This window comes from Bos grunniens, chromosome 3 (genome assembly GCF_055505025.1).
Source record: "Bos grunniens cultivar Pamir isolate PY7600 chromosome 3, Bosgru_T2T1.0, whole genome shotgun sequence".
Taxonomy (NCBI): Eukaryota; Metazoa; Chordata; class Mammalia; order Artiodactyla; family Bovidae; genus Bos; species Bos grunniens.
The window spans coordinates 114,513,708-114,531,862 of record NC_141167.1 but is presented as its reverse complement, the minus strand read 5'-3'; the positions used below and the strand labels follow the sequence as shown (position 1 = coordinate 114,531,862).

Genomic DNA, 18,155 nt, shown 5'->3' with positions numbered 1-18,155 from the left:
TGGTGGTTTAGTTGCTAAGTCATATCCAACTCTTGCAACCCCATGGACTGTAGCCTGCCAGGCTCCTCTGTCCATGGGATTCTCCAGGCAAGAATACTGGCATGGGTTGTCATTTTCTTCTCCAGGAGATCTTCCTGACCCAAGAATCGCTACAAAGGAAGCCTCTGGGAATGTAATGGTGAACAAAACCAGACAAAAGCCTGCCGTCATGGAGTTTACAGCCTAGTGGTGAAGGCAGACACAACGGAAACAACTCACAAAGTATAAAAATGCAATTCCCATAATTCTAAGAAGAAAAGATACATGGTACTGTGTGTATGTGTTGCTCAGCTGTGTCCAGCTCTTTTTGATCCCAGGGACTGTAGCCTGCCAGGCTCCTCTGTCCATGGAATTTTCCAGGCAAAAATACTGCAGTGGGTTGTCATTTTCTACTCCAGGGAATCTCCCTGACCAGGAATCAGACCCATGTCTCCTGCACTTGCAGGTGGATTCTTTACCACTGCGCCACCTGGGGAACCTGATGCTATGGTACTATGGGAGCGTCAAAGAGGAAGTATGCTGGAGATGGAGTCGGGAAGCCTTTCCTGAGAAGTGAGCATCGGTCAGAGACCTGAATATGCACATTCGGGCTGATGGCTTTGCCCAGAATGGCTCCTCTCATCTTGCCTACATCTTACTGCCTTGCCGAAACCTTCCCATCCTCCCAGCCAACCTGTCACTTTTTCATGAAATCCTGACCTTTCAACTTGAAGTGACCGAATCCTTCTTTAAGCTCCTTGGGATGTGCTCTTACTCTGCCTGACAACTTGAGTACTTGTTCTGCTTACCTCCTTACTCCTAGTCCACTTCTCCAGGAAAACGTGGACTATCTCTTGTTCCAATTAAATATCTAGCAGATTGTCCTATACTTAGCCAACATTCAACACTTCTTTTAATTGAATTTTCAAACTATATTTTATAGTTGCTTACTTCCATCTAGTTTTGAAAAAAGATTTGATAGCTTTAATATTCTCTGTGTGATATTTCCAAAGTCCAGATAACTAGAATCTTGAATTTTTGCCTATAAACTGGGTTTTAAAAAACTATTAAGTTATATTAATACTCTGAAGTCTTTATAACCTAAAAGATATTCAGTTCAGTTTAGTTCAGTTTGCAACCCCATGGACTGCAGCACACCAGGCTTCCCTGTTCACCACCAACACGGAGCCTGCTCAAACTCGTGTGCATCGAGTCGGTGATGCCATCGAAACATCTCATCCTCTGTCATTCCCTTCTCCTGCTTTCAATCTTTCCCAGCATCAGGGGCTTTTCTAGCTAGTCAGTTCTCACATCACACGGCCAAGGAGCTTCAGCTTCAGCGTCAGACCTTATTTCTTTTAGGATTGACTGGTTTGATTTCCTTGCAGTCCAAGGGACTCTTAAGAATCTCCTCCAACACCACAGTTCAAAAGCATCAGTTCTTCGGCGCTCAGCTTTCTTTATGGTTCAACTTGCACATCCATACAAGACTACGGGAAAACCCATAGTTTTGACTAGACGCATCTTCATCAGCAAAGTAATGTCTCTGCTTTTTAATATGCTGTCTAGGTTGGTCATAGCTCTTCTTCCAAGGAGCAAGTGCCTTTTAATTTCACAGCTGCAGTCACCATCTGCAGTAATTTTGGAGCCCATGTCACTATTTCCATTGTTGCCATCTATTTGCCATGAAGTGATTAATGGGACTGGATGCCATGATCTTCATTTTTTTAATTTTGAGTTTTAAGCCAGCTTTTTCACTCTCCTTTTTCACTGTTATCAAGAGGCTCTTTAGTTTCTCTTCTGTTTCTGCCATAGGGTGGTGTTATTTGCATATCTGAGGTTATTGATATTTCTCCCAGCAATCTTGATTCCAGCTTGTGCTTCATTCAGCCCAGCGTTTCTCATGATGTACTCTGCATATAAGTTAAATAAGCAGGGTGACAGTATACAGCCTTGACGTACTCCTTACCCAGTTTGGAACCAGTCCATTGTTCTATGTGTGGTTTTAACTGTTGCTTCTTGACCTGCATTCAGATTTCTCAGGAGGCAGGTCAGGTGGTCTGGTAGGCCCATCTCTTTAAGAATTTTCCACACTTTGTTGTGATGCACACAGTCAAAGGCTTTGGCATAGTCAATGAAGCAGAAGTAGATGTTTTTCTGGAAATCTTTTGCTTTTCCTATGATTCATTTGGATGTTTGGACATTGGCAATTTGATCTCTGGTTCCTCTGCCTTTTCTAAATCCAGCTTGAACATCTGGAAGTTCTTGCTCATGTACATCTAGAAGTTCAAGGCTTCGGTTGAAGCCTTGCTTGGAAAATGTTGAGCATGACTTTGCTGGCACGTGAAATGAGTGCAATTGTGCGGTAGTTTGAACATTCTTTGGCATTGACTTTCTTTGGGACTGGAATGAAAACTGACCTTTTCCTGTCCTGTGGTCCCTGCTGAGTTTTCCAAACTTGCTGGCATATTGAATGCAGCACTTTCACAGCATTATCTTTTAGGATTTGAAATAGCTCAACTGGAAATCCATCACCTCCACTAGCTTTGTTCATAGTGATACATGATGCTTCCTACGGCCCACTTGACTTCACACTCCAGGATGTCCTGCTCTAGGTGAGTGATCACACCATCGTGGTTATCTGGGTTATTAAGATCTTTTTTTTTGTATAGTTCTTCTGTGTATTCTTGCCACCTCTTCTTAATATTGTTTGCTTCTGTTAGGTCCATACTGTTTCTGCCCTTTATTGTACCCATCTTTGCATGAAATGTTCCCTTGGTATCTCTAATTTTCTTAAAGAGATCTCTAGTCTTTCCCATTCTATCGTTTTCCTCTATTTCTTTGCATTGATCACTGAGGAAGGCTTTCTTACCTCCTTGCTATTCTTTGGAACTCTGCATTCAAATGGGTCTATCTTTCCTTTTCTCCTTTGCTTTTAGCTTCTCTTCTTTTCACAGCTATTTGTAAGGCCTCCTCAGCAACCATGTTGCCTTTTTGCATTTCTTTTTCTTGGGGATGGTCTTGATCACTGCTTCCTGTACCATGTCATGAACCTCCATCCATAGTTTTTCAGGCACTCTGTCTATCAGATCTAATCCCTTGAATCTATTTGTCACTTCTACTGTATAATTATAAGGCATTTGATTTAGGTCATACCTGAATGATCTAGTGGTTTTCCCCAGTTTTTCAGTTTAAGTCTGAATTTTGCAATAAGGAGTTCATGATCTGAGCCACAGTCAGCTTATTTTTGCTGATCTTCCCCATCTTTGGCTGCAAAGAATATAATCAATCTGATTTCAGCACTGACCATCTGGTGATGTCCATGTGCAGAGTCTTCTCTTGTGCTGTTAGAAGATGATGTTTGTTATGACCAGTGTGTTCTCTTGGCAAAACTCTGTGCTTCTCTCAACCAGCATCGTTTATATGAGCTGAAATCTCATAGTTTATTATTTAGATTATGAGGACCCTTTTTCCTTACCATAAAGGCACAGTGTTTGAATTTCCCAAAGATGCGTGACACTTCTCACATCTTCTAAAGGGTCTGGCTCTGTTTTGCATTTCCACAGTTGTCTCAGAAGGTGCAATGCCGTTCCTTTAATTCAGACACTGTTAATCTTCACAGTTGGTTTATAAAACGGAACCTAATTAAGGGATACTGTAGCACAGTTGCACACTGTTGAAGGTGGACATCTTCTAAGAGATCATCTAGTGACAGAGATCCTGACAATTGTCCCAAACCATGAACACAGTAAGAGTTGTACCCTTGGACAATCAACTGCATCTCCGATAGTAGCTCCCCCCTCCCCCTGGCCCCCACCCACAGACTGTCAGAGATTTACTGAAAAAACTACTCTCTTTGTTTTTAATAATTACACAACTTAGCTATGGTTTTTCCAGTAGTCATGTGTGGATGTGAGAGTTGGACTATAAAGAAAGCTGAGCCCGAAGAATTGATGCTTTTGAACTGTGGTGTTGGAGAAGACTCTTGAGAGTCCCTTGGACTGCAAGGAAATCCAACCACGCCATCCTAAAGGAAATCATTCCCGGGTGTTCATTGACTGATGTTGAAGGTGAAACTCCAATACTTTGGCCACCTAAGGCGAAGAGCTGACTCATTTGAAAAGACCCTGATGCAGGGAAAGATTGAGGGCGGGAGGAGAAGGGGACGACAGAGGATGAGATGGTTGGATGGCATCACCGACTCAATGGATATGGGTTTCGGTAGACTCCGGGAGTTGGTGATGGACAGGGAGGCCTGGCGTGCTGTGGTTCATGGGGTCGCAAAGAGTCGGATACGACTGAGCGACCGAATTGAGCTGAGGACACTCCTGCAGAGAGTTCAATAGTTACCCTCTGGGTGGAGGTATTACCAGGTTCTAAAGCTGTGGCAGGCGAGCAAACGACCAGTGGCGCCAAGTTCAAAGCTGCCAAGAGTCTTTCCAGAGTCGTCCGGGAAAAGAAACATCCAAGAGCAAATGTTCCTTCCGTCCTCCAGGTGCAATAAAAGGAGGGTGTTGAGGATCCATCTATACTGGCTCGCGCTTGGAGAGAGCTCTTGGTGCCTACCTGCCAACCCACAGGAAACTCGCTCCTCTCGGAGAGAACGGGCACAAGGGATCCCCGAACTTCAAGGACCCGGCTCAGGGTAACTTCTCTCCCATTTGCGGTCAGATGAAAGAGGCGCCCTTCCGACGTCACCCCTGGAGGGCGTGAGCAGCAGCTGAGGTCGAGTCGGGGGCGGGGTCGGCTGGTCTCCCCGCCGCCCGAGCCCAGGGCGCTTCCCGGTCCTCCTCCTCCTCCGCGCGGTAACTGGCTGCATCCCCGCGGCCCGGCACAATAGAGGCTCCGCCCTCCCTCCGCGCCAGCGCTGCGCGGCGCCCTGGCCCAGCAGCTCTCGGCACCGCCGCCGCTGCCGGCCCCGCACTCCCACAGGGCCCGGGTGCGCCCCCAGGCTTCCCGCCGCCCGCCCCGGCGCGCAGCGCCCCGCTCGCATCCGGCCGGACCCGCTCCTTCCACCTGAGCGCTCTCCAGAGGACGACGCGCTCGCCTTGCCACCTCCACCTTCCTTGTCACCTCCTTCTGCCCTGCGCCCCACTGTCTACCGGCTGATCGCGTCGGGAAGGAGATGACCAGGGTCTCTGGGGTGCACATTCCTGCCCCGCCCGGCCGCACCCAGCTCTAGAGCAGTCACTTTGGGGCTCCAGCCAAGACACCCTCTCGCCTCACTCCTTGCTGAGATACCCGCGCCCCTGCCCCACCACCCTCCGCACCGGACCCCAGCCATTCTTCCAAGGGGCCGAGCTCCCTCTTGTCGCCTTCCTCATGGCCAAGTCTTTGCTGCTAGTTCTCTGCTTCGCTCTGGTTACGACTCTGGGCTGGGGGTACAGCGCTCCCCCCACCGGGACGACCGAGCCCCCAGATGTGCAGACGGTGGCACCCACAGAGGATGAGACTCTGCAAAACGAAGCAGACAACCAGGAGAACGTGTTATCTCAGGTAGGCTGCGAGTCCCATGCCCACTCCTTTGGCCCCAGTGATGGCAAGAGCCTTAAGACGGTCCCCGCTGAAGCGTTCGGAGGCAGCTGTTTGTCCCTCCATTACCGAAGGGAAGGGCTTTTGCTTTTCATTTATCAGAACATTTTCTTAACTGAAGAGACATGGGTCCTCCTCTCAAAGTCATAGGGTCTTTCAAGGTTACAGAATCAGGAAAAAGGAGAGAAGGAAGGGGAGACACGTCACAACTCCCTGAGAAGAAAGAAAAAATATCAAAACCTTTTGGTTCAAGGGTTGTGGAAAGTATGGCCATCTCTTGTCTGTGTGGCTGTTCGTCAGAACTGGAATGTGAATACAGGCGGGCCTGTTGGACCGAGGCAGGTGGTGTAACCCATGGGGAGATATTTCATGACCCTGAGTGAGACCCCCAGGGAGGAGAGAGAGCACCAACAAATGTGATGAACATGAGGTGAACCCCACACGGAGGCACTGATGATAAGTGCCCCCTCACACTGGGGAGATAAGAGGGAAATGCAGATCCACTCAGGTCTGGCAGATGGTGTCAGAGCGGGGAGTGACAGCGGGTAGGAACAGGATCTGTAACACACCCTTTTACAAAAAGCTTTCACTTGTTTAATTTGCCTCAATCCTCACGCGTGCTTACTACCGCTCTACAGATAAGGACCGTAAGGCTTGAAACAGTAAAGGGCCCTAGAGATGGGCAGAGCCAGGTCCTCTGACCGTCTGCAGCCCTGATCTCATGACAGTAAAGAACAGTTCTCTCTAGACTGTTTATTTCACGCTTTCCAGGACCGGCCTGATGACTGTGTGTTGGGTGTCACCTTAATCCTAAGGAGGAGGGATGGCTGAAAAAGGATCCCTATAGTGCTGCCTGTGCCTCTACTAAGCCCTTGGACTGGGGTCCTTCTTTCCTGTAGAAAGAATGATCGGCTCCACTTTGGCATTTATCAAACACTAGTCACCTCACCCTTCCTTTAAGAATTATGCTAATATATGCCCTATACTCATCCATAACCTCGCACTGACCCCTAAATCAAAAAGACTTAAAAGTCCATCATACTGGGGCTCTGGAGGACCATCAACAAAAACTTTCCTGAAACTTGAGCCTCCTGAAAGGAAGGAATTCGCCCAGAGTCTCTGAGTAGGGCTATATAGGAATCTAAGCAGAGTTTCAGAGAGCAGACAGCTATGATTTTCCATCGGCCCATAAAGACCGGCCACTTCAGTCATCTTGAACTACAACTCTGTCTTCCACTGATCCATTCTGCCTTTGACAACAGTCCTAACACAAATATTAGTATTAGAAGAAACCCAACCTTTGCAAGAAAAACATTACAAGACTTCTTTCCCCCAACTGCATCCCAGGAACATATCCACTCCAACAAGCCCAGAGCTTGCCTGCCAGGGTCATTAGTCAAAGGAAGGGAACCATTCCCTGTGCCCACAGAGGGAGCCATGGCCTTGGGGATATAGGATGTCTTGCAGAGGAGCTGGGGAGGAGCCTTGTCCCCAGCAAGTGCCTAGGATTGTGGTTCCAGCAAGCCTGCCCTTGCGTGTTTTCCTGCCTGGGCAAGCACTCAGAAGGAAATGTTTAGCGCTGTGGAGGCAGTAAGTGCTGCCAGTTTGCTTTCCTGGCTTTGGCCTGGGGTTTGGGTGCAGAAGCTATTCTAGGAGCCAAATGAACCGTTGGGCTGAGTAAACCTACTGACATCTGCATCTGTCTCTCTCCTCCCAGTTTCTTTTTTCCAAATCTAACTCATCCTTTGAGGCCACATCAGATACCACTTCCTTCTAGAAGCCACGCTCTGTGGCCTTCTGTTTGAGCTCCCACTGGACTCCCACATCCGGGGTACTTACCACTCCCTGCTTGGGGTATTGGTAACTTATAGACCTCTTGCACAGGAAGCTCTCGAGAGCAGGCTCTCTGACCCATTCATCGCTTTACCTCTCATAACACCAAGCTCAGTCCCAAGGTGGCACTCAGTAAATGGAGAATGAATGAAGGGGAACAGAAGCCAGCAGTCTTGAAATTGGAATGCCAGTTTTCCAATCCCTCCGCCATCCTTTCTCCTTTCCCTTTTCAGTCTAAATCTGGATTCTAGCTAAGGCAAGTACTATTGGAAGAATGATGGAGCTTATTTGTTTTTTTCCTTTAAGTGATAAAAGACTAAGGCTCCCTGAGACGTGCACTCCTTTCCAAAATAAGTAAAGAGAGCTGAACTCAGAGTGCCTTCCAGGAAATGCTAGAGTTAGCAAATTGTGTTGCGATGACCCCTTCAACTCTGCATCAGAGTTATCGGAGATCTCTGGCTAGCAGGACATCTGACAAAGTGAATGTAGAGCCTTTTTCAGGACCCTGATGGATGCTGGTGTTTGCACAGCCCAAACCTGGTCTCTCTGTCTTTGTCCAGTTGCTGGGAGACTATGACAAAGTCAAGGCCGTGTCTGAGGGCTCGGACTGTCAGTGCAAGTGTGTGGTGCGGCCCCTGGGCCGAGATGCCTGCCAGCGGGTCAACGCGGGGACCTCCCGGAAGGAAGACTTCTACACAGTGGAGACCATCACCTCGGGCCCCTCCTGCAAGTGCGCCTGTGTTGCACCTCCGTCCGCCCTCAATCCCTGCGAGGGAGACTTCAGGCTCCAGAAGCTTCGGGAGGCAGACAGCCGGGACTTGAAGGTAGGACCTGGTGGAAGGTGATGCCTGGGTGAGAGGGTGCCTTCGGGACCCTTGAGTCTGACAAGGCTTTTGCTGGGGATCAAGGCCTTGGAGTAAGTGGGCCCTGTTTTAGCCTTTAAAGGAGGTCAGGCTCCAAGCCTCAGAGTGTTGTGTGTGGATCCGGAGCTGATGAATTGACAGACTGGTCATTTGCAACTCTAATGTCTGAGGGTGATGCCTAGAGCAAAGTATGTCTCCCTCTCTTTGGGAGCCAAGGAGGCCGGGCCTGGGAACAGCTGCCAGACCCAGCTGGCCAAAAGAACTCAGCGTTCTTCTCCAGGAAAGTTACTGCCATGATTTACTGTCAGCACAGCAAGCACCCCAGAGACACACAGAGAGCAGTGAGCCTTTAGCCCTCAGTGCAAGAGCTGGGTGACCCAGGGAAGAAGAGGCCTGGGGCCTGCCCTAGGTCCGGTCAGCAAACTGCAATCCTATAGAGACACAGACCTGGAGAACAAGTGTACAGATACCAAGGGGAAAGACGGAGGTGGGGGCAATTGGGAGATTGGGATTGGCACATACATACTACTGATACTGTATATAAAATATATAACTAATGAGAATATACTATATAGCACAGGGAACTCTACTTAATTCTCTATGGTGACCTGAAGGGCTTCCCTAGTGGCTTAGATGGTAAAGAATCTGCCTGCAGTGCAGGAGACCCAAGTTCAGTCCCTGGGTCAGGAAGATCCCCTGGAGGAGGGCATGACAACCCACTCCAGTATTCTTGCCTGGAGAATTTCATGGACAGAGGAGCCTGGCAGGCTATAGTCCATGGGGTTGCAAAGAGTCAGACACGAATGGGTGACCTGAATGGAAAGAAAATCCAAAAAGGAGACGATATATGAATATCTGACATGACTTAGCAACTGAACAACAGCAATAATATGTACATGTGTGGCTGATTCATTTTGCTGTACAGTCGAAACTAACACAACTGTAAAGCAACGATACTCACAATTGGAATCCTATAATCCTGGACCACAGGGTGGGGAAACTCAGGCCCTATCTGGGGCAGCCGCATAGGTTAGCTGAGGCCTTCATCTGATCCCCACTTTCCCCTCTTCATCTGTAGTGTGGGCTCATGGGATAAGCTTGATTTGGAGTCAGACTTGGGTTCAAATCATTGCTAGTGCTTGCTGCATGGTGATATACAAGTTATTCAACTGGCCTGACCTCAGTCTCCTTGAATTAAAAAGTAGGAAGAATAACATCTACCTTTGAGGGTTTTGAGCATAGATGAGATGACAACTACTGAGTACGTGGCACAATGACTGACATAGAGTTGGGGCTCCATAGACACATTCCAGTAATGAATGACCGTGTAAAGTGCTACTGCTATGCCAGAAGCTGGCGCACACTTGGTAACTGGTCGTCACTGATATTCCTTTAAGCAGAGTTGGGCTTCACCCCACTCCAGTGCTCTTGCCTGGAAAATCCCTTGGACGGAGGAGCCTGGTAGGCTGCAGTCCATGGGGTTGCTAGGAGTTGGATGCGACTGAGCGAGTTCACTTTCACTTTTCACTTTCATGCATTGGAGAAGGAAATGGCAACCCACTCCATGTTCTTGCTGGAGAATCCCAGGGACGGGGGAGCCTGGTGGGCTGCCATCTATGGGGTCGCACAGAGTCGGACACGACTGAAGCCACTTAGCAGTAGCAGCAGCAGGGTTTACCAGTAAAATGAGTGTCCCTGAATTCAGCCATGTCACTTAGAGCTGCAACTCTGCTGTGAAACAATTTCTGAACCAAAGGCACAATCACTCAGTTATAGGATTGGACTCTTGGGGGGTTCTGAAACAATAGCAGGCAAAATTTTAGGAATCAGAGAATCGTCACAGTGCATACTCACTGGCTGCCCTTCCGTGGCTCTCACCCAGGCTTCAGCTATCTTCCTCTGATGCAGAGGAAGGAGATCTTTGAAACATGAGCGCTTCACACACGGAGTTCTTATCTGATAGAAAGGCTGTGGGGCACAAGCATGTCCAGCAAACTCTTCCAGGGATAGTCCTTGGCAGGGAGGCTCACTTTAAGCATCTCTCATCAGCTTCCTGTGCCTAAACTTTGCATGACCTGGATGGCACCAGCACCTCAGCCATCTTTCTCCCACCGGCTCTGTACTGGCAGGGAGGACAGTGTCGAAAAAATTGAGACAGCTGGGTACCCCATGACAACTTGCCACCTTAAAGGTGGGCCACTGGGTCTCTTTTACCTCCCAGGGGCAGTTTTGCTTTTAGTGCTAAGGTAAAGCTTGCTGGTGTCTTCCAGGGACTTCAGCAGACAATGCATGTAAGTATTTCAGAAGCATATCCTCAAGGCACGGATGTTAATAAGCCACTTTGTTGAGTGTCTATATATCACTTGTTATGGGCCAAGATATCATGGGGAATCGAGGATGAAGATGACATAGCACTGCTTTCAAGGAGCTCACAGTCTAGTAGGAAAGACAGACATGCATCCAACTGATAGACTTAATAAAGGAAGTACAAATAGTTTGGTGAAGCTATTCAGACCTCAGTTGACTTGTAGGAGTCTCCTATCTTCTTAGCCATGTACTCCAGCAGACAGAACACACCTGCACCATTGGATCTGCCTATCCACCCGCACAAGTGCGTTTCTGAGGGGCCTCGCAACTCCTGGCTAGTGGTGTCCCTGTCCAGCCTCCGACGTGGAGCCATCTCCCTCTTGGTCCATCTGCACCAGCCTTGGACTGATGCCTGCCCTTGTTCCGTAGCTCTCCACCATTATAGACATGCTGGAAGGAGCTTTCTACGGCTTGGATCTCCTGAAGCTGCATTCAGTTACCACCAAACTGGTGGGGCGAGTGGACAAGCTGGAGGAGGTAAGGAAGAGTCTAGATTTCTATATCTTTCTCTTGATCAAACCTCAAAGTGTATTAAAGTCAACCAAAGCCTTGTTTTCAGAAAGCACGTACCCTGGTTATATTTAACTCATTATTCTTTGGAAAGAAGAAAATATACATAAAACACTCATCAAAATCATGCCAAATTGTTGGTGATAAAAAGAAATACCTTCTTTTTTCCATATATAAGAACCACTAAACAATGTATATCTATTCTCCCTTGACTTCGAGGGAACTCAGAGCTGAATAAAATGTAAAAAGTACAATAAGCATCTTACTTCATATTTTAAGGTGGAGTCATCTCTATTCTGGGTATATGGTTATTAATTTCCTTTCTTAAAGAAACTATTCTAGTGCATGTCTCTGTGTGTGTCAGAGAGGAGGAGCAGTAATCCATCTCAAATCCATTTTAGAAAAAAAAGACATAAAATGTTTACTAATAAATAATACCCCTTATTGGAAACCATTCAGGCTGCTCACTTCCAGGAAAAGTAGACTAGTAATGTAATGTCCATAGACAGAGATGCATTTGTATGAGTGAGTTCTAAAGAGGTGCACAGCTGGAGCTATGGTTTTCACAGCTGATGGGAGATTGAAGTCGTAAACAGTAATGTTGACATTGATTTGTTGTTGTAATGCTTCAACATGTAAATAAGCAATCATGTAATTATCAGAAAAGGAATGACCATCGTTCAGCCTGACTGATGAGAAGTTCATTGACTGGCATCCAGTCCTTGAATGAATTCTTGAAGCAGTGGCTCAAAGAGCTGCTACTTCAAGTAAAAAACTATTTAATTTTTAGAATGTTAACGTAAGATAAATTTAATAATGAGATGACTGTAAATATATTATTATTCCTCATGAAAAAGTGGGCGTTTGGGGGTCTCTTGTGGAGAAGCTGAGGTTCCCTGATGGGTGATTAGTTGAGATAGCAGATGTAGAAGGAGGTGTATATAAGGCTCTTCAAGGGGCCAAAAGAGCCACTGGACCGGGACTCAGGACGGTGAATTGCTCTTTGTTTGCCATTCCCACGCAGCCATATCTCACTTTTTCCATCTGTAAAGTGGGAAAGGTATGCTGCCTACTTTGTGTGTTTCCTGAGGGGATAAAGTTGAACTAACCATTTCATAAATACTTTGAAATGGTTAAAAAAACAAAGCACTCAGGTTATGACCAATGAGAGAGTAGGGGCAAATATCCCTCTGTTGCTTTGCCAGGAGAACTGGGACAAGGATGATGAAATGTTATGGTTTCAAGGATTGATTTCAGCACACTCCTTACACTCCTAAAATGTTCCCAGAAAGAGAACACCACATACAGATGGCCAACAAACACATGAAAAGATGCTCAAGATCACTGATTATTAGAGAAATGCAAATCAAAACTACAATGAGGTATCACCTCATCCCCAACAGAATGACCATTGTCAAAAAAATCTACAAACAATAAATGCTGGAGAGAATGTGGAGAAAAGGAAACCCTCCTGTACTGTTGATGGGAATGTAGACTGATGCAGCCACTGTGGAGAGCAATATGGAGATTCCCTAAAAACCTAGGAATAACACTACCGTATGACCCAGCAAGCCCACTACTGGGCATGTACCCTGAGAAAACCATAATTCAAAAAGACACATGTATCCCAATGTTCATTTCTATTGAACATTTACAATAGTCAGGACATGGAAGCAACCTCAATGTTCATTGACGGATGACTGGATAAAGAAATTGTGGTACATATATACAATGGAATATTACTCAGCCATAAAAATAAACAAATTTGAGTCAGTTCTAATGAGGTGGATGAAACTAGAGCCTATTATACAGAGTGAAATAAATCAGAAAGAGAAAAACAAATATTCGATATTAATGCATATATATGGAATATAGAAAAACGGTACAGATGAGCCTATTTGCAGGGCAGGGATAGAGACACAGAGGTAAAGGACAGATGTGAACACGTGGGAGAAGGAGAAGATGGGACGAATCAAGAGTGTGGCATTGACAAACATACACTACCAGGTGTCAGAAGAGTCCGAAACGCAGGGCTTGGATGCAATCTCTGAAACGACAGAATGACCTCTGTTCATTTCCAAGGCAAACCATTCAATATCACGGTAATCCAAGTCTATGCCCCGACCAGTAACACTGAAGAAGCTGATTTGAATGGTTCTCTGAAGACCTACAAGACCTTTTAGAACTAACACCCAAAAAAGATGTCCTTTTCATTATAGGGGACTGGAATGCAAAAGTAGGAAATCAAGAAACACCTGGAGTAACAGGCAAATTTGGTCTTGGAATACGGAATGAAGAAGGGTACAGGCTAATAGAGTTCTGCCAAGAGAATGCACTGGTCATAGCAAACACCCTCTTCCAACAACACAAGAGAAGACTCTACACATGGACATCACCAGATGGCCAACACTGAAATCAGATTGATTATATTCTTTGCAGCCAAAGATGGAGAAACTCTATACAGTCAGCAAAAACAAGAACGGGAGCTGACTGTGGCTCAGATCATGAACTCCTTATTGCCAAATTCAGACTTAAATTGAGAAAGAAGGGAAAACAACCAGACCATTCAGATATGACCTAAATCAAATGCCTTATGATTATACAGTGGAAGTAAGAAATAGATTTCAAGGGATTAGATCTGATAGACAGAGTGCCTGATGAACTATGGATGGAGGTTTGTGACATTGTACAGGAGACAGGGATCAAGACCATCCCCAAGAAAAAGAAATGCAAAAAAACAAAATGGCTGTCTGAGGAGGCCTTAGAAATACCTGTGAAAAGAAGGGAAGTGAAAAGCAAAGGAGAAAAGGAAAGATATACCCATTTGAATGCAGAGTTCCAAAGAATAGCAAGGAGAGATAAGAAAGCCTTCCTCAGCTATAAAGCAAAGAAATAGAGGAAAACAATAGAATGGGAAAGACTAGAGTTCTCTTCAAGGAAATTAGAGATACCAAGGGAACATTTCATGCAAAGATGGGCTCAATAAAGGACAGAAATGGTATGGACCTAACAGACGCAGAAGATATTAAGAAGAGGTGGCAAGAATACACAGAACTGTACAAAAAAGATCTTTACCACCCAGATAAGCATGATGGTGTGGTCACTCACCTAGAGCCAGACATGCTGGAATGTGAAGTCAAGTGGGCCTTAGAAAGCATCACTACGAACAAAGCTAGTGGAGGTGATGGAATTCCAGTGGAGCTATTTCAAGTCCTAAATGATGATGCTGTGAAAGTGCTGCACTCAATATGTCAGCAAATTTGGAAAACTCAGCAGTGGCCACAGGACTAGAAAAGGTCAGTTTTCATTCCAATCCTAAAGAAAGGCAATGCCAAAGAATGCTCAAACTACCGCACAACTGCACTCATCTCACACACTAGTAAAGTAATGCTCAAAATTCTCCAAGCCAGGCTTCAGCAATATGTGAACTATGAACTTCCAGAACCAGTTCAAGCTGGTTTTAGAAAAGGCAGAGGAACCAGAGATCAAATTGCCAACATTTGCTGGATCATCACAAAAGCAAGAGAGTTCCAGAAAAACATCTATTTCTGCTTTATTGACTATGCCAAAGGCTTTGACTGTGTGGATCACAATAAACTGGAAAGTTCTGAAAGAGATGGGAATACCAGACCACCTAATCTGCCTCTTGAGAAATCTGTATTCAGGTCAGAAAGTGACGGTTAGAACTGGACATGGAACAACAGACTGGTTCCAAATAGGAAAAGGACCACGTCAAGGCTGTATATGGTCACCCTACTTATTTAACTTATATGCAGAGTACATCATGAGAAACGCTGGGCTGGAAGAAGCACAAGCTGGAATCAAGATTGCTGGGAGAAATATCAATAACCTCAGATATGCAGATGATGCCACCCTTATGGCAGAAAGTGAAGAACTAAAGAGTCTCTTGATGAAAATGAAAGAGGAGAGTGAAAAAGTTGGCGTAAAGCTCAACATTCAGAAAACTAAGATCATGGCATCTGGTCCTGTCACTTCATGGCAAATAGATGGGGAAACAGTGGAAACAGTGGCTGACTTTATTTTGGGGGGCTCCAAAATCACTGCAGATGGTGATTGCAGCCATGAAATTAAGATGCTTGCTTCTTGGAAGGGAAGTTATGACTAACCTAGACATCATATTAAAAAGCAGAGACATTACTTTGCCAACAAAGGTCCATCTAGCCAAGGCTATGGTTTTTCCAGGAGTCATGTATAGATGTGAGAGTTGGACTATAAAGAAAGCTGAGCGCAAAAGAATTGGTGCTTTTGAACTGTGGTGTTGGAAAAGACTCTTGAGAGTCCCTTGGACTGCAAGGAGATCCAACCAGTCCATTCTGAAGGAGATAAGTCCTGGGTGTTCATTGGAAGGACTGATGTTGAAGCTGAAACTCCAAATCTTTGGCCACCTGATGCGAAGAGTTGACTCATTGGAAAAGACCCTGATGCTGGGAAAGATTAATGGCAGGAGGAGAAGGGGACGACAGATGAGATGGTTGGATGGCATCACCAACTCAATGGACATGGGTTTGGGTGGACTCTGGGAGTTGGTGGTGGACAGGGAGGCCTGACGTGCTGCGGTTCATGGAGTCGCAAAGAGTCAGACACGACTGAGTGGCTGAACTGAACTGAACTGATGTGTAAAACAGATAACTGATGGGAAGCTGCTGTATGACACAGGGAGCTTCACCCAGTACTCTGTGATGACCTAGAGGAGTAGGGTGGGGATCGGGGTGGGAGGAGGCACTAGAGGGAAGGTATACATGTATGCTTATGGCTGCTTCATGTTGCTGTATGGCAGAAACCAACATAACATCGTAAAGCAATTATCCTCCCATTAAAAATTTTTTTAAAGATAGAGAACACCAGAGCCTTCTCAACTACCCGTAGCCTTAACTCCCTCAGGGCTGGGATGAAGTGCTGTCTGAACGTGGCCGTTTGCTCTGGGAGGGTTGGTAGGTCCATAGTCACTTCAGTTGTGAGGTCTAATGAGTGGGGTCAGGGTACTGGAGCCCAAACTTGGAGGCAGGCCAAGGTGGCCAATAGGATCTTGGCAGTTTACTCTTATCACCCCACTCCTCCTGGAGGGGCTCCCGAAGAGAATCAGGCTACTTGGCTTCTTGAGTCTTTCCTTCCCTGATAGTAATAGCTAGACTGATGGGATTGGGAATGGTCAACAGCATCCTACTATCTACGGACTTCATGCAGGCCTGGGATTCTTCCTCCCTTTTAGAACCAGCTTCTGCTTCTTTCAAATGGGTTCAAAAGGAATTAGACCACGATCCAACTGGACCTTCAAAGTTGAAAAGTACCTCCCTTTCCCTTGGCCCCTAGAACCACCCAAATGTGCAGGAACATCGGTAACAGCCTCCTCTTCTGCTTTTACCTGACCTTGGCAGCCACATGTTTTTCATTCTCTCTGGAGAACACAGCCTGGGAAAGGTGGTTCTGCGGGTAGAACACAGTGCTCATGAGGCCAAGGTCAGGCACTCAGCCTCTGAGAAGGCCAGTGCGCTGAGCTTTGTTGAAGGGCTATAATCTGTTTCTAGCCTTGTCTAGCAGCTGAGCCCTCTCTGCTGGCAAAGGAGGGGGCTGAGGGTGAATTTGGTGCAATGCTGCTACCCAGCAGCATCTATCTTCTGAACAGTCAGTCACTGGGTTTTCGCCAAAACTAACCATAGTTACATTGATGAGAGCTATCTCTTTTTCAGAACTATGGAATGTTTAGTAGCAAGAACTGGAACCTTTGTAATCATCATCATCATCCCTTATATTTGTATAGCGTTAGTGGTTTTACTTAGTGGCTTCTCCAGGGGCTCAGTGGTAAAGGATCTGCCTGCAATGCTGGAACAATGCAGGAGACATGGGTTCAATCCCTGGGTCAGGAAGATCCCCTGGAGGAGGGCATGGCAACCCACTCCAGTGTTCTTGCCTGGAGAATCCCGTGGACAGTGGAACCTGGTGAGCTATAGTCCATGGGGTCACAAAGAGTTGGACACTACTGAAGTGACTTAGCAGCAGCAGTAGTTTTAAAGCATTCCATTTATATTTAGTTTCTTTGTTCCTATGAGCTGGACAAGACATGAGACCAAAGGAAATTAAATGGCTTTCCTACAGACACAGTGCTGGGAAAGAATAGGCTGGAGCTCAGGTCATCTGGTTCCTTGTCCAGGCTCTTTCTAATAAACCTTATAAGCGTCTTCAAATCATTGCTAGTTGCCCTGGGAGCGTCAGTTTTTCCTAACCAGAACTTATAGCAATAGTCCTTCCAAGGGAATTTCTAGGCAAAACCATGGCCATATCCCATAAATCTTGTTAAATAGGATTAAATTTGAGTTAGGGAAGGTCTCATCCAGTGAAAGTTTCCCCAACAGGCAGCCCAAGATGACGAGGTGCTTTGGTGTGACAGTGAATAATGATGGGCCTGGGCCTTGGGCCCACAGACCAGAGTCTCTTGTCTTTGGGTCTGGCCACTCGTCTCCTGGCTCTTGCTGGCCAACTCCGTCTGCAGTCTGTGCACATTGAAAAGGCAGAATGCTGGGTAAATGGAAAAAACACTCCGTCTCCAGCCTGACTCTGCAGGAGGAATGGAATTGAACCTCTGCTCCTGGCCTTTGGATATTCTTGAATCCCAAGGAGAGTTCTTTGGAGGTCAGACCAGACAAAAGGGGTCAAATGGAGGGGCATTTTGCCCAGAGTAAGATCAGAACTTGGCAGAAGAAGCAGGCACATACACATGTGTGCATCCACCTCGGCTCTGTAGCAGGATTTAAGAATGGAAACTCCATTTGCAGATGAAAGAGGAAGGAAGGAGAGAGAAATGGAATCTGAACTGTTGAGAATCTCACCTCCTGGTAAAGTGAGCTCTGGGAGCCCTGCTTGGTGGAGTGATTTTGGTTGAGCTTGTGTTTTAAATGGTGAAAAATAGCACATGCATAGGAAAGTGCATAAACAATGAATGTACAGCTTAGCAAATCATTATAAAGTGAATACCCGTGCAACTACCACCCAGCTCAAGAAACAGAGCAATGCTAA

The 18,155-nt window shown here is 46.3% G+C and overlaps 1 protein-coding gene across 3 annotated transcripts in view; it reads left to right on the top strand.

Annotated features, from left to right (window-relative positions):
* Positions 1 to 4,865: 4,865 nt before the first annotated feature.
* The window catches only part of OLFML2B (olfactomedin like 2B), a 49,523-nt gene continuing 36,233 nt past the window's right edge, over positions 4,866 to 18,155 (top strand). Inside the window, exons 1-3 of one of the 3 annotated variants that reach the window (XM_086393785.1) lie at positions 4,866 to 5,514; positions 7,944 to 8,207; positions 10,983 to 11,090. In XM_086393785.1, the coding sequence (XP_086249911.1) occupies positions 5,341 to 5,514; positions 7,944 to 8,207; positions 10,983 to 11,090 (546 nt within the window). In that variant the 5' untranslated portion in view covers positions 4,866 to 5,340. The remainder of the gene's footprint in view (positions 5,515 to 7,943; positions 8,208 to 10,982; positions 11,091 to 18,155) is intronic. The other 2 variants (XM_086393784.1, XM_086393786.1) reach the window with 2 other exon arrangements.